Source organism: Genypterus blacodes, unplaced genomic scaffold (assembly GCF_046128005.1).
Source record: "Genypterus blacodes isolate CSIRO-AG114 ecotype Tasmania unplaced genomic scaffold, CSIRO-AGI_Gbla_v1 ptg000039l_1, whole genome shotgun sequence".
NCBI lineage: Eukaryota > Metazoa > Chordata > Actinopteri > Ophidiiformes > Ophidiidae > Genypterus > Genypterus blacodes.
Window position 1 is genome coordinate 4260398 of NW_027466852.1, and position 26605 is coordinate 4287002.

The 26605-nt window shown below is 43.2% G+C and overlaps 2 protein-coding genes across 3 annotated transcripts in view; both read left to right on the top strand.

The window, feature by feature from the left end:
- Positions 1–175: 175 nt before the first annotated feature.
- Positions 176–9210, top strand: slc25a10b (solute carrier family 25 member 10b). The gene is made up of 11 exons (XM_076147750.1): positions 176–657; positions 3951–4070; positions 4812–4926; positions 5160–5208; positions 5319–5360; positions 5456–5499; positions 5596–5666; positions 6269–6361; positions 6450–6527; positions 6830–6886; positions 7649–9210. The coding sequence occupies exons 1-11, from the start codon at positions 568–570 to the stop codon at positions 7748–7750; spliced, it is 861 nt and encodes a 286-aa protein (XP_076003865.1). The 5' UTR covers positions 176–567; the 3' UTR covers positions 7751–9210.
- A 14181-nt stretch (positions 9211–23391) lies between these two features.
- Positions 23392–26605, top strand: part of gcgrb (glucagon receptor b) — a 31718-nt gene continuing 28504 nt past the window's right edge. For both annotated transcript variants that reach the window (XM_076147801.1, XM_076147802.1), the window contains exon 1: positions 23392–23747. The gene's annotated coding sequence lies outside the window, so the exon portion shown is untranslated. The remainder of the gene's footprint in view (positions 23748–26605) is intronic.

The window sequence follows — 26605 nt, forward strand, 5'->3', positions numbered from 1 at the left end:
AGATGTCTTAAAGAGACAGGCTCCACGCTCCGCCCCTCCCTGCTGCTGTCGAGCTGCCTGTCACTTTAAATCTGCATAACCGTTGTAGAAAGGTGAACGCGTATTGGGGGTTTTCGCAGCACGTGCACGCTGAACGGGACTTCACCCGCGCTCTCACGCACGGGGAGCGTTAACCGCACGGATACGGGATCCGCGTATCGGGGCGTGAACGCGTAGGCAGCTCCGCGTGCCACGGTGGCAATTGGTTACAGGAGTCTCGAGCCCTCTGCGCGGAGCTGCTGCCTATGAAGCGCAGCGGCAGCCGCAGATAGCGCGGACGGTACTGCACAAACACGCACACGATGTGGCGCGCGTGTGCGCGTCGCTGCTGGATCCCAAAGTCCTTCGTTCCTCTTCGCGGTCACTTAACGCAATGCGTGAAGATTAACGCGACTCTTCGTGTTCTGTCGAGCCCGAGCTCCTGTAGCTAGCAGCCAGTAGGGGGAGAGACGTGAGGCTGTGTGAAAGTCGCCGCTTTCTGCCGTCACTGCACCGGGCGAGAAGAGTACGGATCAGCGTGGCGAGACCATGACGGAGAAGCGGATGTCGCGGTGGTATTTTGGGGGGCTGGCGTCATGCGGGGCCGCCTGCTGCACGCATCCCCTGGATCTGGTCAAGGTAAGAGGCTGGTGCAGGCACTGGTTAAAAGCGGCACGTCTACAGAAATGTGTGTACGTGTGTACATGTGAGGTGTGTGTGGAGGCTGCAGGCCTGAATACAGACTGTCACTGTGGCCCACATATAGGGCCGGAGCCAGGGTTTCAGAAACACGGAGTCACGAGTGCCACATGCATCTTAAAAAGATGATAACTGCCCGTGTTTGTGAACATATCAAGTAGAATAACACAATTTCCTCTCATTGTGTATGTCACATTCCCTTCAAAGTGACACCTACGCGTGTTTATTCACTTTATTTATCGGTGTGTCCTCCTTATTTTGCGGGAAATCCGTAGTAGGCAACCCCATGACCCACTGCCGACCCATCAGTAAGATACAATTGTCATATTGCCCTATATCCTATCACTCTGTATTAAATTCTAGATCGCTAAACCTTAAGATTGTAGCGGATTTACAAAACACAAAATGTGGGATTTTAGAGGTATGTATCCATACTAAAGAGTTTATTAGAGGAAATATGCCTTTTTGAACACATCTGTATTATGGCTTCTTGTCTGGCAGGCTACTTTGATTTAACACAAAGGTTTCAGAGTTCAAAGTGTCTGCTTGTCTCCTATATAAATGTGTATACAATTCGTGTTGGTAGCGTTTGAAAACAAAGTACATTTATTTGAGTGATCTCTGGACTTAAATGGAATCCGGCATACAGCAATTTTCTCTCTACTAGGCATTGTATTCATTTTAAATGGTCTTAACAGGGAACAGCATTGGCTTAAGTGAGTATCTTAAACCACTCTGCTGTGTGATTACTGTCTCATGTGGACGCCTCATGGCTTTTGCTTAGACTGAAAAGTTGTAGTGCACAGAGAGCAGCTGTCAAGTCACTGACTCCACTCAACAAGTTGCCTGTTATCACGTCAGCAGTTTTGTGTGTGTGTGTGTATATATTTGTGTGTGTGTCCTTGGGACCATGCTTTGGTTCATTTTTCTCAATCTGTGCTTCAGAGTAAGCATTGCATCATTCCATACATCAGAGTTTAGTTTTTAATCTATTATGATTATTGCCATTATTCTTGATGTATAATAGTAATTATACCAATAATACTACTACTAGAAATAATTCAAGGTTATTCAAGGAAATATAACCTGTTAACCCAATTACATTAAAGTAAAAGCAAGAATAAAACTGCAGGATTATAGTTGTAAAAAGCTGCATCTCCGATCTTCTATAGCCTTTGTCATTGAGAAAGCGGTACAAACTGCCTGGATGAGGTTAGATTAGGTAAGTAACTGCCCCGCGGTAAGACACGTGGTTTGTAATGATGTAGACATGGTTGGTAATCACTGCCAAGTCTGTCTTTGTCAAGGATGAAATAGTCCAGAGAGACGTTAAACATTGTAAACCTGGATTGATGCATTCGGCTCCTGGCCAAAACATGCATCAAAAAGCAACAATCCGATAACATCCATTAGTCTCTCTTTGAAAGCACGCCTCACCTTTGCAATGAGAATATGTTTGATACATAATCAGACATATTTCATGTTTTTTTATTGCTGATTAAAACATTTCCGAGCCTAAGGAGACTTAGAGCACCCTTGAGTCTGTTGGAGTGGATTGTGTTCTCTGTTGCCAAATGATGAGGCAAGTGCTGATTTTGCAGTAGCAGCTTTACACGTGCACACGCTGTGCTTTTTATAATGCCATACACTTAGCCAACTGCCATGAAATATACAAGGCCGGCCAGCTATATTTAGAGTGACTGCAGTGTAATATAAATCGGAGAATGTGAGGCTTTTGATAGGGAAACATGCTTTGACCTAACGCATGCATATAATGTGTAGTCAGGTTTTACAGATCTCCTCTTTTGAGTGACACAGTTGTTTGTTACAGCATTGTCTGCTGGTGTTGCCAAACACACTTTGTCTGACCTTGCGTTAAAAGATTAAATTGCACATACACGGTCATCTCAGCCGAGTGTTGTGCGTCTGTGTGTGTGTGTGCCTCCATAATACTGTCTCAGTACGGTGTTGTATAAACATGTTTTAGCAACATTATGTTGTTCTTACTATCAGAGCGTACAGGAAAACGGCAGTTGCTGCTCAACTTGTTATGTAAAGTGAGCTATTTGCACAGTTCCCTGCCGCAGACTGTACAGCTACGTTCTAAGCCACTGTGCACAACACTGACCGTTGACCCTGTGTCAATATTACAGAATGATCAACAATGTATTACAAAAAGCTCGGGGGGGGAAAGGTCAGTTGAGATAGACGGCCACAAGCTGAAACGATACATGTCTAGATTACAATGATTGACCTTGCAGTTAAGTATTGATTTATACTTTACTATATTATGTCTTTTAGTGCCACTAACCCTCCACAAAGTCCTCCTAACATACCGAGTTTAAACAGGCCACGTATCCTGAACTTACTTTAATGAACTGCTGAAATTAATTCAACAAAAATACAAATGCAACACTTGTTATTGAGTTAAAAGTAAAAAAAGGCAAACCAGTCAACTGAAACTGAATCAGTATGTATTTATCTACTGATTCCATGTCATTGGGGACACAGACATGTGTGTGTCAGTCACAGCTTCCCCCTCCCAAAAAAAGAAGAAGATACCATGAAATGAACAGGGGGCGATCAGCATCTTGTGTGAGCCCCATTTGCTTCATGCAATGCAACACATCTGCTTCACAGCGGTTGTGCGGACCGTTGGATGAACCTCCCAAATCTCTGGAATTACACTGTGGGCGGCTTATGGTGGAGAAATGAAGCCCACATTACTCTGGCAACAGCTCTACAGGACATTCCTGCAGCCTGCATGCAAACTGTGCCATCTCTGAACTCCTGAGGCATCTGTGGCATGGAGTTGAAGGACAACCTCTACGTTTCAGGCCTTGACCCCATCATAAGGAAGACGTGTGTAGTGATCATGGCTTTAAAATCTGCATCTCGATCTGTCACACCTGTGCAGGGGATGGAATATCTTGTCAAACAGGAAGTGCCAGCTAACAGATATAAGCAGATATGTGGCCTAGTTTTGAGAGAGCAAAGATCTTTGAACACATAGAACACACACACAAGTATTATCCAAACAAATTGAATATGGCTGCAAAAATGTATGTCAGGCTTATATTTTTGTTCGGTGTAAAATATTTAGATCCAAAACAAGAGAGTCCTTAACTAAATGCATTGATTTGAGGTGCTTAGTGGTCTGTCTGTCTGTCTATCTGTCTGTCTGTCTGTCTGTCTGTCTGTACATTAAAAGACATGTACTTGTGTTGTTTCAGGTTCATCTGCAGACACAGCAGGAGGTGAAGAAGAGGATGGTGGGGATGGCTGTTCACGTGGTGAAGAGTGATGGACTGCTGGCTCTTTACAGTGGCCTCTCTGCCTCCCTTTGCCGACAGGTGTGTGTGTGTGTGTGTGTGGGTTTTTAGAGTTGGCAGTGGCTGTTGTTTGTTTACCGATCCAAAAAATGGAAAAAGTCAAATCGATGGAAATAGTAGATCATACACACATTCATGTCATTGGGCGAGAGGCAGCGTACGCCCCTGCTTGGTCAACCACCCGTGTGATATTTGGGTCAGTTATCAGCAGGGGGAGGTATCAGACGTTTGCCTTGGGGGCCCTGCATAAATATCAAAGAATGTGTGCATGTTGTGCCTTGCACACAAGTCTTTCCCTGAACATTGTAGCACACAGAGTGTGAGGCCTAAGGTGGGATGGCCAGCACTCTGCACTGTCCTGCTATGAAATCTGCACGTGTGAAGGATTTGGAGGGCTCTTAACGACTTGAAGAGGCCTTTAGGTGCTTGTTTTGTGACCTATAAGAAAGACATAGAGGTTCTGAAATGGCTCCAACAAGGAAGCAGGAACAAGATTAAAGTACAGATATCAGTCAACATTATGAGAGGGGGCGTTTCAGGAGTGAATCATTCACCTCAAAGCCGTCTCTGGTTGTTCCATTCCTTAAGCTCCCCCTTGTGGTTGAATGAAGCAGCTGGTTTGTCTATTGTCCTCCATTGTTTGACATTTTTTCTCTCCTTCGTCAGTTTCTTTCACTTTTACACTCCACATTCCTCTTGATTTTTCCTGATGTGTAATCAGGGTGGTTTACACCTGTGTCCCCTCTTCGTTCCTCTCCTCAGATGTCCTACTCGCTCACTAGATTTGCCATCTACGAGACAGTGAGGGACATGATGGGCAGCACAAACAAGGGCCCCATGCCCTTCTACCAGAAGGTCCTGCTGGGAGCATTTGGAGGTATGTGCACACACACACACACACACACACACACACACACACACACACACACACACACACACACACACACACACACACACACACACACACACACACACACACACACACACACACACACACACACACACACACACACACACACACACCTCACTCTTTCCCTCACCCACCCATACTGAACACACATAAGCTGACCCATACTGGTAAATGTGCCAACCAGCCTTCTCTGCCAACAGGTTTCACTGGTGGCTTTGTTGGAACACCAGCAGATATGGTGAATGTCAGGTAACTCATTAGATTCCCTCATTCTTTGTAAGCAGTCCAAACAGTTCATGGTTAGTTTAATACCAAGCTTGAGGAGACCAAACTGTGATCTAACCTTCTCTTGTCTCTAGGATGCAGAATGATGTCAAACTGCCACCAGAGCTGAGGAGGAAGTGAGTAGTGTGGCTGAAAGTGCACAGCTTAAACATCACAAATATCTTTCACATTATAATTCCTAATATGCGCTTGTTTGTCTTTTTCGTTCCAGTTATAAACATGCCATTGATGGGCTCTTCAGGGTCTTCAGAGAAGGTAAAACCTCAAGCAGCACATGTGACTTCATCCATATCCCACTGCACACAGTGTCTGTGTCCGCATCTGACCTCTGACCTGTGTCCTGTGCTGCAGAGGGTGTGAGGAGACTGTTCTCCGGAGCCACCATGGCCTCCAGCAGAGGAGCGCTGGTCACTGTGGGACAGGCAAGTCACACAGCTCATAGTGTGGTGACAAGGCTGAGCCATGGGGATGAATTAGATCGGTGGAAACGGTAATGCAGCACTTGTTTGAGTGTTTGAACACTTGGGGAGTCGCGTTACTTGCAATTATTTACAGGCGGTTCACTTTTTTGCACACATTTTAAGTCAAACTGACGGGTTAATAATTTAGCCGCGTCAGTGTCGAGTAAAGGTCGACCGAGTTATCATTCTTTCAAGATGTCACGTTATTCCCTCCCCTGTGACGAGAGAATGAAAAGTCTCATAGGTCCAAGAAAAGCAAACATGTCCGTGCATCCAGCTGGAACTCGGTAACTTGGGACCCAAATCATTTGTGCGTCCACTGTTTTGTACAGAAGGAAAAAGGCAATGTTGTGTTTGTCACTCGGCCATCAACTCAGACTAGGATCATCTCAGCTTTGTTGCCGATTTGCATTATGGGAGTTAGTGTTGATAATGGCTAATGGAGCCCCAGCCTGCATTTGGTGATTAGATCTTCAGTTGAAAAACACATCAGCACAGATCCTCCAACGGTTTCTTACTTGTAATAACCTCATTAACTGCCTCCTGCTGTCTTCCATTTGTAGCTTGCGTGTTATGACCAGGCCAAGCAGCTGGTGTTGGGGACGGGCATGATGGGAGATAACATATTCACACATTTCCTCTCCAGCTTCATTGCGGTGAGTATCGGCGTCGTCACTCTGCTTTGACTGCTGACCCGATTGAGTCTGAAGTGTCATATGAGATGCTGTGTCTGTGGCTCTGCAGGGAGGATGTGCCACCATCTTGTGTCAGCCGCTGGATGTGCTTAAGACCAGACTGATGAGCTCCCAGGGAGAGTACACGGTGAGTGGATCCTCTTTCATCTCTCTCTCTCCACCTTTTCTCGTTTCATCCTCTACTTTATCATCAGCTTTATTTATAACTCCCCCCCTTCTAACCGTGTGTGTGTGTGTGTGTGTGTGTGTGTGTGTGTGTGTGTGTGTGTGTGTGTGTGTGTGTGTGTGTGTGTGTGTGTGTGTGTGTGTGTGTGTGTGTGTGTGTGTGTGTGTGTGTGTGTGTGTGTGTGTGTGTGTGTGTGTGTGTGTGTGTGTGTGTGTGTGTGTGTGTGTGTGTGTGTGTGTGTGTGTGTGTGTGTGTGTCTTTAGGGGGTGGCGCACTGCCTACGGGAAACTGCCCGGTTGGGTCCCTCTGCATTCTACAAGGTCAGAAAGCAATCGCACACATTAGGGTTTACTGTAATCATTGTAGGTAAGATGAAAAGAAAGAAGGGTCTTCTAAGAAAATGATTCTTAGAATTAGGAGATATACAGTATGTGCAGGTAGATACTGCATGTATGTATGAGAGCTGGCAGACACTGACAAATTGCTTTTAAACCTTTTAGCTGCATTGATTTTAAAACCAGTGGTAGAACTGGAAGTATTTGTTTCACAGTAAAGTGCCAATCATAGCCACAGCAACACAGTGACCAGGATCCAGCAAAGTGTTCCCACGGCATACTCAGCTTAGTTTTCAAGGTTGTTTGGTCTATTTAGCTGTCTCTTTTGTCTTGCTGTCCATAGACATGACATTTAAACACTTTTCAAAACAATAATTGACCAATGTGAAGACATGAACAACACTTCTACAGGTGATGGAAAAGTCAATTATTTCAAGTATTAATTGCCGTTTTTGAGAAAGTTGTTTACTGCATAAGTTCCACCAGATGGCAGTGTACAGCAACAGCCCCTCTGCTGTTTCACACATTCAGCCGATGTTTATTTGTTTATTGGTTTGTTCCGCAGTCAGGAGAATTGGAGCTAAGAAAGCCAAATAAATTTCTTCAATGGAAGGCAGGTTCACAGGAAAAATGGGAATTTAAAAGTATAAACATGTCCCCTCATTGGTGGATCCGCGGTCATCTAAGGTTGCAGATGGGATTGGAGTTTGGAGTGTATATTAAACAGCTGCCCCCTTTGTGCTGCAGGGTCTTGTTCCAGCAGGGATCCGCTTGGTTCCTCACACGGTGCTCACCTTCATCTTACTGGAGCAGCTGAAGCAGAACTTCGGCATCCGCATCATCTCCTGAGCGACGAGGGCCACTCTTTAAACAACTCGTCCCTGTCACCGCCGTTGTGCAAAGTCCCCCACCATTTATGTCGTCTTACCACTTACAAGAATGGGAGTTGTGCACAAGTCTGTGGGCTTGTGCACGTCGTCCTCTTCTTCGTGTTGCGCTACCTCTTATCTCATAGAGTCTTGAAAACTGTTGAACATTCGCAGCACATCTTACTTCTGGTAGGAGTGAACGCCGTAACCACAGTGGATCCCCTCTAACGTTCTAGTTCAGTGCAGTAAGGGATTACTGGAACACACTTCCAGTAACACTGTAGCAGGAAGTTTAGGTTTAGATCAAGTCGATGTTTAACGTAGATGTACAGTTTTTTGTTTTTTTTTGCGTAGCCACGTGACAGGAGGAGATATTTAGCGTTGCTTTTGAATTTATGGAGAACTAATTAATTCCAGACTAGACTAAGTGTAAACTGTGACTAATTCTGTGATTTCTACTTTAATCTCTGTACTGCTTAGTGCCCAAATGAGTATTTGATGTGTAGCTCAGTTTATGTCTTCATTGCCCACATGAGCCACATGCACCGATCGCACATTTGGGCCGTGAACGATTGTGCCCCGAATGTAGAATTTACGAAATCTAATATAATTAATATAATAAAAAATAGCCTATCCATCAGCGCCAGGCCATAAGTCAATACTAAAACATGACTTAAGGACCTGTCTGTTAATCTGTTCATTGCATACTTGTCATTGGTACAAGTGGTGACCAAATGTGACGTTATCTTTAATTTTACAGTGTCGAATTGTGTTTGCTTGCTTTTCACTAAATTTATTGTTTTAAACATGGAAATTGACTACTGACAGAAAAGAAAATCAGTAACTTTTACTTGATTTCATTTCATTCCAACACTTTGCCGCCGTTTCACTCTCTAATTGACTGGAGAGGCAGACCAAGCTTGTTATTTTGCTAAAACTGTAAAGCAGTTACAGTTGAAATCCTGTTAGTAGATGGATACTCCTTCACTTTGTGTTCACATAGTGTTCTGTTTGACCACTTAAGTGCTCAACGGTCTTGCTGGTTAAGCAGTGATGTAACTGTTGGAAAGCCTGTGGAGAATGGCTATACAGTGTGAGTTGCAGTGCAAGTAGCATTTTCAGCTGTAGTGTTACTGCTCTTGTACCACATCAGACTTTATGAGTCAGCATGCTACTGTAATTTATAAGGCACTTTATTAAAACCCTGGGCAGATACTAGCTACACCTGCTGTGTGGAAACATACGCTGCAGTGAAACAAACCCCGATTCCGTAAACATCCAGTGGTTCACAAACTTTTTGAATGGAGTACCATCTCTGAGTAAAGCCAAACATTTGCATCCTTCCAAGAAAGCCACCAGCTCATCCATGCATGTGTGTTGCACTGACGTTTAGACCCGTTTTATGTGTGGATAATTTGCCACAATAACAATGTCCAAAGATTTCAATTGTTTTAGTGATGTGCAAAAATGTAGTCATTTGGCTTTACCACCAGGGGGCACTTCAGATACCACAGGTGATACTTGTATCTCAGTTTGAGAACCACTGCTGTGTTGGAATGTGAAAATGGAGCATTTTCTGTGCTGTGCCTCTTCAGAGTTGTCAAGTCATGTTGCCTTATGGAGCATGTCCTGCAGGGGGCAGTGTGGTAATGTCTTGCACTTGTTTGAGGCTCATCTCTTGTCTCTTTACCCTCAACCCAGGTTGTGAATGAATGGGTTTGTGTGTTAAACTTTCAGCAGTTTCACCTTAAAACGGTAACCCTATGCACATACTCAGAGTGAAACTGGAGGAACCTTCAGCTATAAGAAGTTGCAACGTTGTTTTTTTTGTAGATGAATAACCAATAATTTTGGAATTAAACTACTAATGCAAAATGTCTTTTGTAACTTTTCATTTCCCCAGCAAAGGCTCGAAACTGAATATATCATTTCATAGCGAATACATGTTGCACAAACCAGTAGACATGATAATTATTTAACCGCAATTCAAATCATTCGTATATGCACTTGTGGAGCGACAGCACACCGTGAATCAGGCTTCATCCATAAGTACTTCCTTCCATCACAACAAGGGCCTATTTCTGCTCAGCCAGGCCCTCACACAAGCCCACAGACTTATGATCAGGAGTTAGTTAGCAGCATGATGTCCTTCTTACCCGCCTCTGGTGAAGAGGCACCCAGAGTTAAGTGGCAATATTCCGCTATGCTGATAAATGAGGGCAGCGTGACTCTTCCTGTGCACAGATGAACATTGCTGCCTATTGCTTTATTGATGCTATTAATCATGTGAAATATGGAAAGTATTAATGACTGTGACCAGTCTCTACAGCATGTCAGCACTCACTCAGCCTTATGTCTTTGCATGCACTACGCTCATTTGCACCCGTGCTGTTTGATCAGCCTCGGTTTAGGCTCTGTTCTTTGATTTAAGGCCACAGTTTCTCTTTGCACCTCATCATCAAATAATTGGATTTTATGTGAAGCAGCTGATGTATTCATACGCACAACTCTTGAATTTAAACGAAAAAGCTTAAAGAGGCCACACACACTGTAAGAGATCTACAAAACATTTACACAGATTGCATCATCTGACATTTAGCCAAGGCTTCATTGAAAGTCGTCTGATTCAGTTTGTTTCGCTGCTGGTCTGAGACCCCCCATCAAAAAACAGGACAATCAATATTGTCAGCAGTGGGAAAGTGTGAAACGATCTCAACTGTGATTTCCTGATTGATTAAAAAACTGATTGCTGAGAAACCCTACGTGTTCTGTGTGTGTAATCTACGTGTTCTGTATTTAATAACAATTTGTTGCTCTGTTATCCTTTTATACTTTCAAATTACCCTTTAGTAAGCGAGCAAAACTTTAGCTTATACTGTGAGCCTTTTCTTTACAAACACACGACTGGATTGAATCTACGTATCTAAAAGGGCAGAAAAGACTCTTGTCACTATTTGAAATTGAGAACAAACCCTCTGCACAGGATGCAGTGGTTCCATTCAATAATCTCAGTGGTGATCTACAAGAGTGTGTCAGGGACGTTTATCATTTATCTGGAGTTGTAACATAGTGCAGTGGAGCAGAGTTATTTGCTCTGCTTCACATTCTGCTGGAGTTCTTTACCTTTTTCAGTGTTCCACCGTGGCTCTAGGGGACAAGTGATATCAGGAACTGCTCCATTTACTGTGGGGAGTTTAAGGCTTTAATTCAGTAGATCTTGCACTGAAGGACATGAGCACGCAGTCCAAACATTCATTTCACTCGTGTCAAATGGTGACAAAGACGAGTGAGTGAATTCTACAGAAGCGAGTTCACATTCTCAAGGTTTTGTTTGAGTTTGTGTGTGGGCGAGTGTGTGGGTGCTTGAATGACTGAGATCGTAGAGAATTTGTATTCTTGTTTTTTAGTGAAGATTTATTGTTTTGTTTGTCATGAACACAGTCAAGACATCCTTGCAGATTCACTTCCACTCGCTGATATTTTATCATCCATTATGTGCATATTGTGTGCATACATACTTGATGTTGGAAGTGGCAGAGGGTCGGTATGTTGGTGTTATCAAGTGGGCGCCATCCTTCTTTGGCATTTCATTGACGAGCCCATGATGTCACCAGAGACGGTGAACTGTCACTGTTTTCTTTGAGTTGCTCCAAATCTTGCGTCAAGTTAACTGTCTACTGTGATTTCTAATCGGCTGCACTTGGTTACCTCACGTATGGCCTGTGCCTGGTTATCCTACTCTCTGCTGAGGTCTTGGTGGTTTGTTGAGACAAAAGCTCTGATGCTTTGTAAGCTTTGGTTTGCATCCAGTGGCTGAGCTTCACTCGACTGATTTGGCTGACTTTGTAAGAAGTGCTGGCCCATGCGAGGCTCCTGTGTCTCCTCCTTTTCTTTCGCTGGTGAATCTTCAAGCCCGCTGCAGATGTCACTTTGCTCCACCCACAGGTGCACACCAGCATACTAAATCAAAGCACCTACAACGACTACAACTATCAAATGGAAAATATGCTGTGCTAGGAGCGTTTGAGGAAGGGTTTGAGAGATGCAGCAAAGTATAATGTTATTGAACCTAATCAACCCCAAAAAACAGTGTTATTCTGGCAAATTTTGGAAAACCAAAGACTTCTTACAACAAACACACACACACACACACACACACACACACACACACACACACACACACACACACACACACACACACACACACACACACACACACACACACACACACACACACACACACACACACACACACACACACACACACACACACACACACACACACACACACACACACACACACACACACACACACACACAGCCAGCCAGCCAGCCAGCCAGCCCATAATGAACACAGGATTCAGTTGGAAGCATCTGGGAGAATCTGAGGGATTTTGGAATCTTATAGTCAATAAAAGGGAAAGTCAATACCAGGAGGCACAAATCAGCACTGAAACCTCCCCAAAGTGATTATACAGTATCATAATGCTGAAGGCACAACAACAAGTGAGTATTAACGCGTGAACATGAACACGTTGAGCCCGCTGCTGTTGAAGAAAGAGCAGGAGCCACCGTGAAGCTAAAGGTCACAGAGAAACCATGGTGACCGAGGGGATGGCGATCTAACAACAACCGTAGTTATTGTTATAATATACTCACGGGCAAATAAGGCGCCATGTCTTTCTCTTGCTAAAGCAAAGATTATCTGGATGAATTTGAACGAGTATCATGCATGTCAGTGAGCAGAGATCATCCTCCTGACCGCTGAATAACAAGTGATGGTGCAGAGAGATTTGCTGTCGAGCTCTACACACTCCCACCCACTCCTCACTGGGCAGTCTCAATTACATTGAAGTCTAATTCAAAAAGTGGTTAACTGAATCCATCCCTTGAGCTGTGATCTTCTGTGTTGTTAATTGACAGTCATCAGTCACTGTCGGCGGCTCCAAGGTGTGTGTGGTCTGATTACAAGACTTCACTTCAGCATCAACATCCAGCTCAGCCTATGTGTCTGTGCAGTCAGAGATAAAGCAGCCTCGGGAGAATGGTGATCAACGGGACATTAGAAAATCGCAGAATCACTGTTGTGCAAACACTCACGCAAAAATAAATTCAAAGACTTTCTGCTGCTGTGCTGTGGAAACAAACTAACTTATCTGAAGACACACACACAAGCAACTAAAGGTAAATACAGTAACGCAAGAATTGATCAAATCTGCTTTATTGCGTTGTTCTGATGTTTAACACACACACACACACGCCTGTTGTTAAGATACACAGTTTTTTGTTGGATTCTACCGGTTAACATTCTTGATGATTCTAGTCACAGGTTCATGAATTCCTTCAGCAGTGACGGATCAATACGCCTCATGCCAGAGATATTAAAGCTGTTTGATCTTTCTCATCACTCATATGAGAGTTGATGCAGTCGTTGATGCAGTTGACTCCGACAGCATCAATCTCCAGGCTCCTTTAAACATTAGCCAGCCAATTGGCAAACACTTGGACCTGCAGTCAGACCACAGAGGGAGCATGCAGCCTGGAAAAAACCCTGTGTTGCCCAAAGGCTCTCAAACCTTTAACACAAATTGGTATTGACCTCTATCACAACACACTTCGGCGACATCGTGACCCTTTTGAGACCCACACATGTTCGGCCCCACCAACAACTTCCATGTTCAAGCGTGAAGAAGATGGAGGAGGTGTTGGGGTAGGCGGAGGTGTTGTAATCCACCGGCGACACACCAGACAAAGGAACAGATCAATAACAGGCACTGCCACAGGAACAGAGGAGAAACTATTTTACACTTTTATTGTCCTTTATGAGTTAAATCTATGTAAATATGACCAAAAGTGTGCTTATTGTACTCACAATGGTTTTCTTAGTGTGTGTGTGTGTGTTTAGGATGGTCAAATCTAATGTTTTGGAGCAGCTTTAACTGATGTTGTCGTGTACCACAACAGAAACAAGCTGCAGGCGTTTGTTGTGTAAGATGAAGGGCAATTTCAAAGGAGAAGAAGTGAGAGAAGGAAGAGGAATGTTGGGGTTCTTCATTAGTGTGAATGAATATATGGAGAGGGAAAAGAGCATTAACTGAGGTGGCACCGACACACACACACACACACACACACACACACACACACACACATATGCACACACACCCATGTATACATACACCTCCATACAGCAACGCACATTTTATCACACGCTTCATTACTTCATCATGACCAGTAGGAGTGATGAATCTGCCAACAACAGAGGAATAAATTCATAATGTACGACATGGAGAAAATTCTCTCTGGCACACATATCGCATTTTTGCTCCGAGAACGTCCATGAAAAGGTTATAACTCACCGTGTGACTGTCTTTGGGGTAAAGCAGAGCACAGACGCGTGTGTGTGTGAGCATATTGACTGCATTGTGGTGCATTCACTGGTCTTACGCTCCATGTAAAGGCGGTGCTGGAAGAGGCTGAACACAACACAGATGGGAGTTGTTCAAATGAATAATGAATTAATGACCCTACGGTTAATCCCTCTTGACCCTCCCCCACACTCACACACACACAAACACACACCAAGATCAAGACCATGTGTCACAGGTTTAAGGACAAATTAGTTGTGTGTGGTGCCATTACGTGCCTGCTCCTGTCTGACATGCTTAATTGTGTGTGGTGGGCATGATGCTGATTAGTGTGCTGTGTGTAGGTGTGTGTGAGTGAGTCATTGGGGATTGTGGGGGTTGTGGATGTGTTTATATATATGTGCTTACATGCCCGTGGCCGTGTGAAAGAATAGCAAGGCCTGATGTACGGAAACAAACTGGCTTCCCCTGGATTTTCCTCCTCAGGTGTGTAATTGAGTTGATTTGTTTGTGTGAAACCTCCATCAACAACCTCCTAACCTACCAGGGGCATTGTTTCGTCTCTCCCTCTCTGCCTCTGTATTTTTTGCCTTTTTCTTCCTTTGTCCTCTCTTTCTTTCACCCACTTTCCTTTATGTCTCCATACTACTGCTGTTGCCACGATGTCGTACATGGGAGCTATTGAGCCATATATCTCAGAAATGTGAGTTGAAGGGGGCGAGCAAGGGAGCGATGCAGAGGCATTTGCACCATATGCTCATTCATTTCTATTCCTCTGTCAGCTTTTTCCTGTTTTGCACCAGCGGTTAAAATTTCAAAGAATTGGGATTTCTTAAACTTGGTTAAAGAAAAAGACTTTACTGGAACGTGAACGCCATGGCAACAGCTTTCAAGCTTTTAAAGCACTTTGTAATCTTCACACAGGACAGTGGATGCCTGAGGCGCAATTCTTTTAATTAATCTACGCATGTGGAAAACGGAAAAAGGTTTTGCTGTAAATGAATGATCTTTACATGACTAGTATCTTTGAAGCTACAGTCACAGGCGAGAACCAGGGACACAACCAAAAGAAAAAGACGTGTTTTGCTTAAAATCCTAGTTTTTTGACATAAGAAACATCAGGTAAATTCACACACATAACTGAATGACAACCTGCTACCTCAAATTCCTCATGTGGAATTATTATTCATGATGGAATGAGGACACAGCTAATGAGCTGTTAGTAGTTTTAGAGTGATGGCAGCTTTCAATCCTGTGAACGGCCACACATTTGTTTACATTTCACAGATTGTATCTTGGCAATAAATGTTTCCTTTGCTCACCCAGATCCCTCCACACTCAACTTTCTGGGATTTCTGCCACTTTTCCGTCACATCCTACATACCAGCAGCCAAGTGGAGAAAACGTTCATGTCACCGCCCTTGTAGCCCATATGATCTATCTATCTATCTATCTATCTATCTATCTATCTATCTATCTATCTATCTATCTATCTATCTATCTATCTATCTATCTATTTATCTATTTATCTATTTATCTATCTACCTATCTACCTATCTACCTATCTACCTATCTATCTATCTATCTATCTATCTATCTATCTATCTATCTATCTATCTATCTATCTATTTATCTATTTATCTATTTATCTATCTACCTATCTACCTATCTACCTATCTACCTATCTATCTATCTATCTATCTATCTATCTATCTATCTATCTATCTATCTATCTATCTATCTATCTATCTAGCTGTAATGATGATGACACCAATAATGATAATGATCACAATCATACTGATTTGATTTCAGCTTGAGGAAAGACCTATTTTAACTGTTGGAGGCAGGCTGTAATTAAGCATGCATACTTCCAGCTGAGGGACTGAGGGTTTCCCAAGAATGTTTATAATATTATTATGGCACAAAAGCACGATTCCGTATTTTTCTTTAGGATGGAAGTTTATGAGAATATCCAAAATGCAGTCCTAATGCCAGTGTGTGTTATTATGTTACTGGCACATATTGTTGTGTGTCATTAGTGGCACAATAAGATTGGATTTTATATAACTGAATGATGTCACTGAGATGAAAAATGTAGCTGCAGAATAACAAAAGGCTTTATAGGAAGCTGTGATGGATGATGGTCTCTACCTTTTTGGGGAAATGATCCAGAAGCATGTGGTGGCCTGATAGTATCAGTAGATGAGGGGGTGATGACAGTTCATTTCACTAAAACGTATGGGAGTTTATAGCAACAGTACCATGGAGCTATGTTAAAGGGCCTAAATGTAATAGAATCCCAATGAAATGTAACATCATTAAAAAACTATTCCAGTTTCAAAGATCTCTATGGGCTTATGGTTCAACCTGAAAGGTAAACAAAAGGCTCCCCCACCATCAAAGCCAAATACACACACTAACTAAATTACAGAAACAGAACAGAATTACAGAAACATTTCATAATCATCATAATCATAATCATTGGACCAGATGGTAGTGACACATTCATGTTCCTTTGAATACTAACTAACGTAACTAAGGTATGTTAGTCAGTCAGTCAGTCATTCAGTCAGTCAGTAATCCTGCTGGCATGTGTAGAACTCAGGATATTTGCTGCGCTGCTGCTTTCCAAGCAACAGACTCAAAGATGACCTTGGTGGAGCTGAGGGGAGAGAACAGGTTTGATGATGAAGAAGCAGTTACATTGCTCATCACTATACAACAAAAGCGAGAATCACACATTATGTGATTACAGCAGGGACAAAACGTGGATTCTTTTGGAACTGTAATTAATTCTATTACTAATACTAACAGTTGTTATACTCCTTTCTTGTAGAACAACACAATTTTCTTTATGCTCATTATGCATATCTGCGTTACATGTAAAGGCTAATTCAAGAAATTCAACAATCAATGCCACTGATAATAACCATTAAGAGTTTCGCCAATTTGGCATTGACTCCAAGGCCACTATGCTGTATCAGGAGGTGTTTACTCCCTTTTAGACTCACACAAACTTTCTACAAGTTTCACAAATCAGCAGGATCTAGTTAGCCTGCATGCCGTATAATTGGGTCAATCAGAATTCTGAAACCAGGTCTAATGCGGCCTATGGGAAGCAATGGTAATTAAATAAGATCTTGTACACTGTTTTGTATTTGTATGACAAGGGATTCCAACAGAAAAAAAGCCAATATAGTACATTTTAATTCATGAAGCAGTTTGTGTCATGGCCCGAGGAGGATTCGGGCCGAGCTTCATTAACCCTGCAGCAGCTAATTCCTCATCTTCAACAGCCTCAGTGTGCTGCAGATGGAAATGGAGCTGCTGCCTTCATCAGGAATTTCCACATATGTTTGGTTCTGAATGTCTACCTTGACATTTAGCACTTATAGTAGTTCAGTTATTGAGAGTCAACCAATTTGCATCTTCAGAGTAGTTTCTCTTTAGACATAAGATAACTTCAGCTAAAAAACTTTTGTGTCAGTCAAAATTTGCACTTATTTAAGTCTTTGCTCACCCACCCGTACACATACTATATAGGCCGGTTTGCCCGTGGACACACACACACACACACACACACACACACACACACACACACACACACACACACACACACATGCAGACAGAGAAAACGAAAGGCAATTTTATTATACAGTCAGGAAGATTAAAAACTGAAGGAAGCAAGAGCAGCAGATTGGAAGAAAGGCTGATGCATACAGGTTGCAGAATGTAACAGACTGTAACAAAGAGAGCAGCACTGAATAATGAAGATCTGAATTCTCCATCTGTACCACATTTAAAGCCCCACTGGCAAGATACATCTTAATATTCTCTTATTATTCTAGTCAAAGCTGACAGTCTGTTCCAGCAGGGACTGTGTCTATTACTTTAATGCCTAAACAAAAATGCATTGAAATGTTTTGTCTTATGGCTTCGATGCTATTTTGGTCACAGGAGAGTAACACAAACAGCTTTTTGAGCTGCGTTTACCCTAAAGCAAGAACTTATGTGTCAGAATGTTTTAGACCTGAATTGACAGAGAGTCCCCTCATCAGCTCGCCAAATAATTGTATCAACTTATGGCAGAGGTGAGTAAAGTATGAACTTCCTTGGTAAATACCATGTTCAGTCAACCATCCGTCCCTCGTGGCAATATATAAATAAACTTGACTTTCTCTGTAGTGAGTATAAATGGTTATCGAGCAAAGGGAATGAAGGTGCGTCTGCATGTCCATATGTGTGTGCTTGTTGGTGCGTATGTATGTGAGTGCACATGTGACTGTCCAGAGTGTTGCCATGCCATGTGTGTTTGAGGATCATCCCGCTGGCTTTACAGGCTCTGCTCGGCCGTGCACAGATGAGGCTGCTGCAGCTCAAGGTCAGAGGCCACAACGATATTACGTTTTTCATAAAGAACACGATAGGGTGAGAGTGAGAGAGAAGGGGAGCGTGAGGCACAGTCAGTGTGAGGAAGAGGCCCTTCAGTCTCCAAACTGTGAGCACAGAATGCTCATTTACATTTCAAGGAAAATAACATTCAGAGGGAGCCTGCAAAGTCCTGCGTCATTTCATAACTGGCAATCATGACCAGGGCTGTAACCAGGGTTTTGAAAATACAGACGTCAGTGTGTGTGTTTGCTTGTGGGTGTGTGTGTGTAACATAAAATAAGATGGATACTGACACGCATAATTTATGATCATCAGTTAGAGAAAGGGCAGCAGGGAAATCTTTTTTTATCAATTACTTATCTTCAAAACATGTATGAGCTTTCACTGCCTAAGAGCTCTCTCCTTGTCCAGCCTGATCTTCCAGTGGACATGCTGGCTCTGTTTACACAGGTCATATAGTGTTTTGGCTATGTTGACACTCTAGATAATGTTCTTATGAAAAAGCTTTTTGCAATACCTTTATGACTTTACCACATGCCGTACATCTTCTGCCAGCTCTCTTGGGTTAGCTGGTTGGGACCTGTCAGTTTCACATCAGTGGAGGATCATGGGAGTATTGGGTGGGAGGGGCCGCTGCACTCTGAAATCATTACCGAGGTCCTGACCCCTGACCTCATGTAGCTGGCTGTGGCCCTGGTCATGATAGCCTCCTGCACTAAACAGTGTGTGTGCTGGAAGGATCCTTTGATTAATCGCACGACTGCATAAATCACTCAGGCTGGACCGAGCATTTGTGCATAAAGCTTTTCCAGAATGAAGTTTGCAGTGTAACCAGAAGCTCCTGAATTTTACTACTAAAAGCTTTGTTTTATATCCATTTTCAACTCAGTGTTAGAATAATGCAATTCAATGCAATTCGGCTCAAATAAAGGTTTAGAGTCTTGAAAGTCTCGAATGTATTAGGCCAAGCCGGTCTGTGTGGAACCAGCAAGTAGCTTTGTCAAACTAATAAGAGCACAGCAGACATTTTTGTAATAACTACGTGAAAGTTGAGACTGTCCGAATTGCTGAGCAGATGCCATTAGATGCGACTGCCCCGCGTTTTGTTTCCTTTACTTTCATTAAAGGAAAGAGGAAACAAATCGAATCTCTGTAAAGTCAAACCAACACACACTTGATACAGTTGCCTGTGAGCCTCAACCTCCAGCTGTCTGCGAGTCTGACAGGACTGAGTCACTCCGTCTGCCTCAGGGCAATGCAGTTATTAAATTGGTTTGATACACGTTTTTTAATTTGATATTGAGTTTGGCAAAGTGCAATCGAGATGAACGCTTTGTTTACTTTCCTGCTTCCATGTATTCATGTCAGCTTCAGCTCTTTCTGGGGGTTTCAAATGAAATGACAAGTCCTGTCTTGGTTGGACTCATCAATCACAAATCAACAACATGTTTGTCACACTGTGTTGCACTCTAGTGAGCGGAGTATTGTTTGAATGGACCCTTTGTCGGTTGATGTGATTGGAGTCACCTGCAGATCAACACCAGTAAGACGAAGGAGATGGTGATCGACTTCCGTAGGAAAAGATCCCTACACACACCGGTGAACATCCAGGGTTTGGACATAGAGACAGTGGAGAGTTACAAATACCTGGGTGTTCACCTCAACAACAAACTGTACTGGACACACAACACAGATGTCCTGTACAAGAGGGGCCAAAGTCCACTCCACCTGCTGAAGAGACTGAGGTCCTTTGCAGTGTGCAAGACTCTGCTGAAGTCATTCTATGAAACACTGTGGTAGCGTTGGCCTTATCCTATGCTCTGCTCGGGCTGTGCAGGTACAGGGAGGAACAGGAAGAGGCTCAACAAGCTGATGAGGAAGGCCAGCTCTGTCCTGGGCGGCCCCCTGGACTCCATCGAGGTGGTGGGTGAGAGAAGGATGTTAGCGCCGCTGACCTCTATCATGGACAACTCCTCTCACCCCCCGAACGTTACCGCAGGTCATTCATACCAACAGGTCCTTATAATTAACTAGGTGTTATATATATATAGGATACTGTGACGGTGAAGGATGAATATATATAATAATGATAATAGTGATAACAGTATAACTTTCTTTCTGGTCATACCTACATAGCTCATACTCGCAAGGTGTATTGTGTTTATTGTTTATTTTGTGCAGATTGTCTATTGGGTGTATATTGTGTACATTGTTTCTTGTGTGTATATTGTTTATTGTGTGTATATCGTGTATATTGTGCATACTGGTTCTGGTGTGTATACTGTTGTGTGTATTTATCTTGTATTCTGTACCGTTGCTACTGCGGCGACTGAATTTCTCAGATTAGTAAACGTCCTATCTATTTATCTATAAACGGAAACAGCATTACTTTTGTTGGGCTATTTGTTTCTTTTGGCAACATACTGTATATCGAGTGAAGTCTAGATTGTGACTTCATAATGATTTACTGTATATTGGAGCCATGTGTTGTGTTTGCCTTGGCGTATCTAAGCTATAATATCTGACCACTCCCAATGCAAACATTCTCTGCTAAACTCACTCCCATGCTGCAGATGTAAGTATGAACCCTCATGGTAAATATAATCAGCTGATATCTAACCCAAACATAAAATATGAACTTGTCTGGCTGTAGAAGTGCCGTTTGAGGCTTGTCCTCCTTTTTGTGTTGGATGAGCATCATATGATGCCAGGGCGTTTAGCCAGTTCACAGGGCTAAAAGTCATGGGATAGTACACAGAAAAAACAATAACAAACTGGCTTTCCTGTCTGGTCTCCCTCATGGGTCTCATTGCTTCATCAACATGTGGGTTTTCTGACACAGCCGTTACATCCATGCTTGAGCGGTGCCATCAGCCCACAGGCAGAAATCTGACTTCATAGAGTTTTGCATGGTTGTCACATTGTATTCAGTCTCTATTCAGGCAGCATTGTCCTCTTTATAAGATGAGATTGAATGAAGAGATACCTTATACAGTATTCAGTAATACAACTGTTCCTTTGCATCTAACACATTTCCACTACTACATCCCACAGCCAGAAAAGGTATCTGAACAATACTTCAGGGCTTCCACTGACTGATTACCAGAGGGTTTTCCAAAACGGTTCCCTGAACAACACTACTGCTGAAGGTTCCCGGGACGTTTTCAGGATATTCTTAAAACACTCGTCTAACGGTGTGGACAGGTTTCCTAAACTAGTTTCATTCACCTTGTTGTGTCCACCGATGCGCAATAGTGTGCCTGATTTAACTTCAAATCTGCAATGGTTTGTGTGTGTATCCTATGTTTTGTTAATTGACTCACAAGTTCACTTTGATTTCTGTCAGTGCAGTTTGGATACGCTGGTGCTGCTGTCTGAAGACAAAGATCTGAAACTTCCTGAATGCTGAGTATGTCAGTGGTGTGGCCAGACAACCACAGTGGAGCCTCTCACGACCTCTGAGACTGATATGGGATGAAAGCCCTCAGTGTTACTACTCTCTTAACCCCTAAAATGACTCTATTTCTAACTTAATTCTGTAATAAAGGGTTTTGAAAATGAGGTTGGTCAGTCTGTGCAGCGTGGTAACACTCATATCGCCACCGCTTTAATAACAAAAATGGGGAAACTTCAGGCAATGTTCCTTGGTAATTATATTACACAGAAACCTTCTAACACTTTCAGGGACACACATAGTTCCCCCCCCCCCCCCCCCACACACACAAACACACACACACACACACACACACACACACACACACACCTCCGTATCTGCAGATCTTCCCACATGGTGTCTTTGTATGGTGGTATGATGGTTATCAATCTGTGAGGGTTCGTCTCACTGATAATAATAATAATAGTAATTATTGATAAGAGATAAATTGAAAGCCTGTGTTATTATGTCTTTAAATCCCGTTGGAGGGAGATTCGAGCTCGAGCACGATGAAATGCAAAGGAGAAAAAAAATCTTCAATGATTGATTCACATATTCAGGGAGCTCAAGGCGCGTCGAATCATTAGATTTAGATAGAATGTTACCGGATATGCGGATTTGTATTTCAAAATAAAGGCATATAGCTAAACGTAACGGCAAAGAACTCATCAAAATGCTCGGTTCAGTGACTATATTGAGGGTGATCTCACTGGGATGAAATCTGTATTGTGAAAAAAACCTTACAAAGAGGAGATATGTATGTAGTGATCAGAGTGGATTAAGCTGCTTTCGTCACCACTGGAATCAACCATTAACACTGTTCTGAAAGCACTTTATAATCACCTTTCAAACATACAAGGAAAGCACATTTGCCATTCTAGGGGGTATTGTTTTAACGCACAAGCTTACCACGATTTAAGCTCACAGGCCAAAGTTTGGAGATAATAAGCAAGACCTGACACTCCCCACACAGCTTGTTCCCATCAAGTCAGTCTGCAAAGCACCTCAACATTTGGATTGATTCTCTCCGAGCTGTCTTACCTGTCCAGCTCTGAGACAAGCAAAGACAGAAGCCACCAAAGATTCATCGTGAGACACACTCATTAGCATATGTAGACATCCATCACAGATATGTTAATGAAGATTCTGCATACTAGGCTACAAAGCAGTAAATGTCTTCACTCATCTCCTTCTCTTCTTATGTCTATTGTTTTGATAAATGTCATACACAATGCCAATTTTACATTTTAATATTGCAAAGTATTGCCTTGTTGTTATTTATTTCTTTTTGTAGCCTCTCTCTCTCTCTACCCCTCCGCCCCCTCTCCTTTATCTCTATAAAACGAGATGCCTGTGTGCTCTTATTTTGAAACCAATAACCTACGGAAGTCGTCTTTTGTATTCTCTCTCGCTTTGCAGTTTCCATTGAGGAGCGCGGAGTCCCACTATTCGCCGCTGCGCGTTTGCCGGTGCGGCGCACTTTGATCCACTCTACAACAGCAGCGAGTCAGTTTAGACAAAGAAACAAACCAAAGAAAAAAGTAAAAAGGAGATTTTTTTTCCGAGAAGGTGAACTTAGGCACCATCCGCTTTGCTTCTCTCCCCTTTTCCTTCTTTCTTTCCTTTCTTCATTCTTTCTTCCAGACCTTTCTTTCTTTTCTGCTGGGGGACTCTACCATGCCCGTGTGCGCTCCGTGGACTGTACCTGCTCCGGTGGGCCGGGCCGGGAGATGAGCAGTGGGCGGCGTGGGGGCTCCAGGGGCGCAAGAGGAGGTCTGGACGCCGAGGTAAGAGACGTCTGTCCGTCCCCCCCTCCCTGTCTCTCTGTCTCTCTAACTCCTGTTTTGCCTCAAGGAGACAAAAACAACTTCATAGATGTAACGTGTCTCGTGAATCCCGGTTGTGATTTCTCTTTCATTTCTGTATGTGAGCTTAAAAAACAACTTTCACCTGCCGCGGGCTCTTATTTTAAAAATAAGTTATATGCAGTGTTGTCGGTGAAGTCTCTCATCAACGCGGCCAAACTGATGTTATTCTGTCTTTCTCGTCTTGTTCCACACTTTCCTACTTTCCAGTTCCACCTACGTGTAAGAGAACAAAATGATTTAATTAAAAATACGTTTGTTTATACTACTACTCTGTCAGTCAGCTAATCGCTCATACAGTATTAATGCGGCTGCGGCTTCTGCATTTACAAGTCCGCCATTTAGCTTTAATATGCAGCTGATATAGAAGCACGCACGGCTCCGTTTCATCTGAAGACTGTGAGATGTGGGGGAGGAAAGTTTGCATGATCTGTTTCTCCAGAGTAGGTCACACACACTCACATGCAGGGTCATTCTTTGAGGAAGCTGCTGTGGAGTGTGTTCCATTTAGGAAAACACGGTGATAACTTCAAACCCAGACCTCTGAGCAGAAGAGTGAAATCAGGAGCCAAAGCAAAGATCCTCCTCTTCCTCCTGTGCTGAGGTGTTAGTGAAGACGAGGATGGCAGCAGCAGTGAGTGATTTCTCCTCAGCTGCAGTAGAACTTGGAATGGAAAGTGAATCCCAATGAATAATGCGGTTTCTTCCATTCTTGTAGTTTACAGTTGTATGCAGCGTATTAAATGTTAGCAATGTGTTTTTTTTGGACCTTGTAACTTTGACTTTAACTCGATGCCTTTGTAATTAATGATTTCCATATTTGACACCCCTTTTCTGGGCTGTTGGGCCCTTGTTTCTGGGCTCTGCTCTGACTGGTTTGCTGGATGGTGCAGTTGACCTGACAGACAGGATCTCACCCTTCCTGCTGTTGTGCCCTGACTGGAACACTGTTGTTGTTGACTGCCGCTTGACCTTACCTTCAATGTAGCACACACACACACACACACACACACACACACACACACACACACACACACACACACACACACACACACACGTGGCTGAGGGTGAAGCATGTTCATCTCACAGTCAGAGCTCAAGTAAAGAACTTGTACCCAATTTACTAAGTATTGATCTGGACTTTTGACGACCATTTCTTTTTGCCTGATCATTTGCGTGCCGATAAGAATTGTTTTGACTGAATGAGATTAAAATATGAAGACAAAATGACTCAAACAAACACTCCTGTGAAGCCATGGATGTTTACTATGGTGAACAGAGGCACAAGGCTTTGAATATGAATTCCGGTTTTGCCTATCAGCCCGTATAGCTCTGTTTGCCCTTACGCACCTGCATGTGCACCGGTTCTCCCTGTGCTCCCAGCTGAACCCGCCGCCTTCTTCTCATGTACTTTCACCGTCTCCTCCACCAAAAGCAATTGCCTAAGTTGTCCAGCCTGAGGGTCCAGCCATTTCCCCAGACAACAGTCCACTCTTTTGTAATGGTATGATGGCCCCGTATTTGATTTGCCTGCTCAGGAAGGGGCTGACGTACATTTACAAAGGACAGATATTGATTCACAGACATGGGCTCAGAATATAGAGGCAGATTTTGGAGGCTAATGTCTTTTTTTTCCATTATCTTCATCCTCTTGACGCGATCTCCATTGTAAATTTAAAAAAAAAACAGAGCTTTAACTGGATACATTTTTTCCAACCCGTAAACAAACAAAGATGGTTCATAAATCAAGACGATGGGGAAGCTCAGTTCAGCGAGACTGCAGACTGAAGCCTTTGGGCGAAATTGTTTGGTACAAAGTGATCGCTTTGACCCACAGCGCTCCCTCCATTAATGTAATGGACCCTGTTTTCACGTATAGTTTTAGGAGCTACTCCCTGCAATTAAAGCAGCAGTCTGTAAGATTGCAGAGTGGGTGAGATCGTGGAGAAAATATGAATGACTCCCTTCGTCCTTCTTCTTCCCTCCTCCCACCTGAGAACATGCCACACGGTTGACAATCCAGGCAGTGACTCCCCTCAGTGTACATTTATTGGGCTCTTAGTATTTTCCCCGTCAGTAGGAGGCGCTACAGAGACACCGCAGCTCCACATTGTCTATTCCAACCAGGATGTAATGAGGATTTCAACAAATTCCACAAGAAGTTCCATTTTGTGGCTTTAAGGTCAAGGAAAGGTAGAGCAGCAGTTTGCCGGTTACAGTATAATGTAGCTTGTAACGTTGTTTAAACACAATTTTACCCAAATGTGAATGTATGCAGTGTGACATCATGCTCTTTACATTATACAATGGCCATTTTGAATTCTCAACTTTGATTGGCAGGTGTCACTCTTGTTTTGAAAAGGTTAGTAGATGGAGGTGCTTGTTTGCGTTCCAAGCAGAGATCCACCCAAACACAAAACAACAGAAGGGATGGAATTCACTCTCTTACGCTCTCATTAACCATTATTCACAGTTTTGTAAATAATGGACGTCACAAAAAAGCTTGAAGTGCAATATACTGTATGTTTTACATACCTGCCTATCAGAATCATGTGCCTGGTAGTTTGGTGCTCAGCCGTGCATTTCAGTCACAGCAAGCCTCACCTCTCATGCAAATCACTGCTAAGAATGAGAGCGAGCAGAGACGAAGAGGAGACAGGGTGGATCCCATCACCTGCTGTACGCGTCGCATTTCCTCGTGACCACTTGTGACAGAGATCCGATCACAACCAAAGCCCGATTCCTCAGTCAGATGGGATAGCGGCGTGACGGCAGCGTGT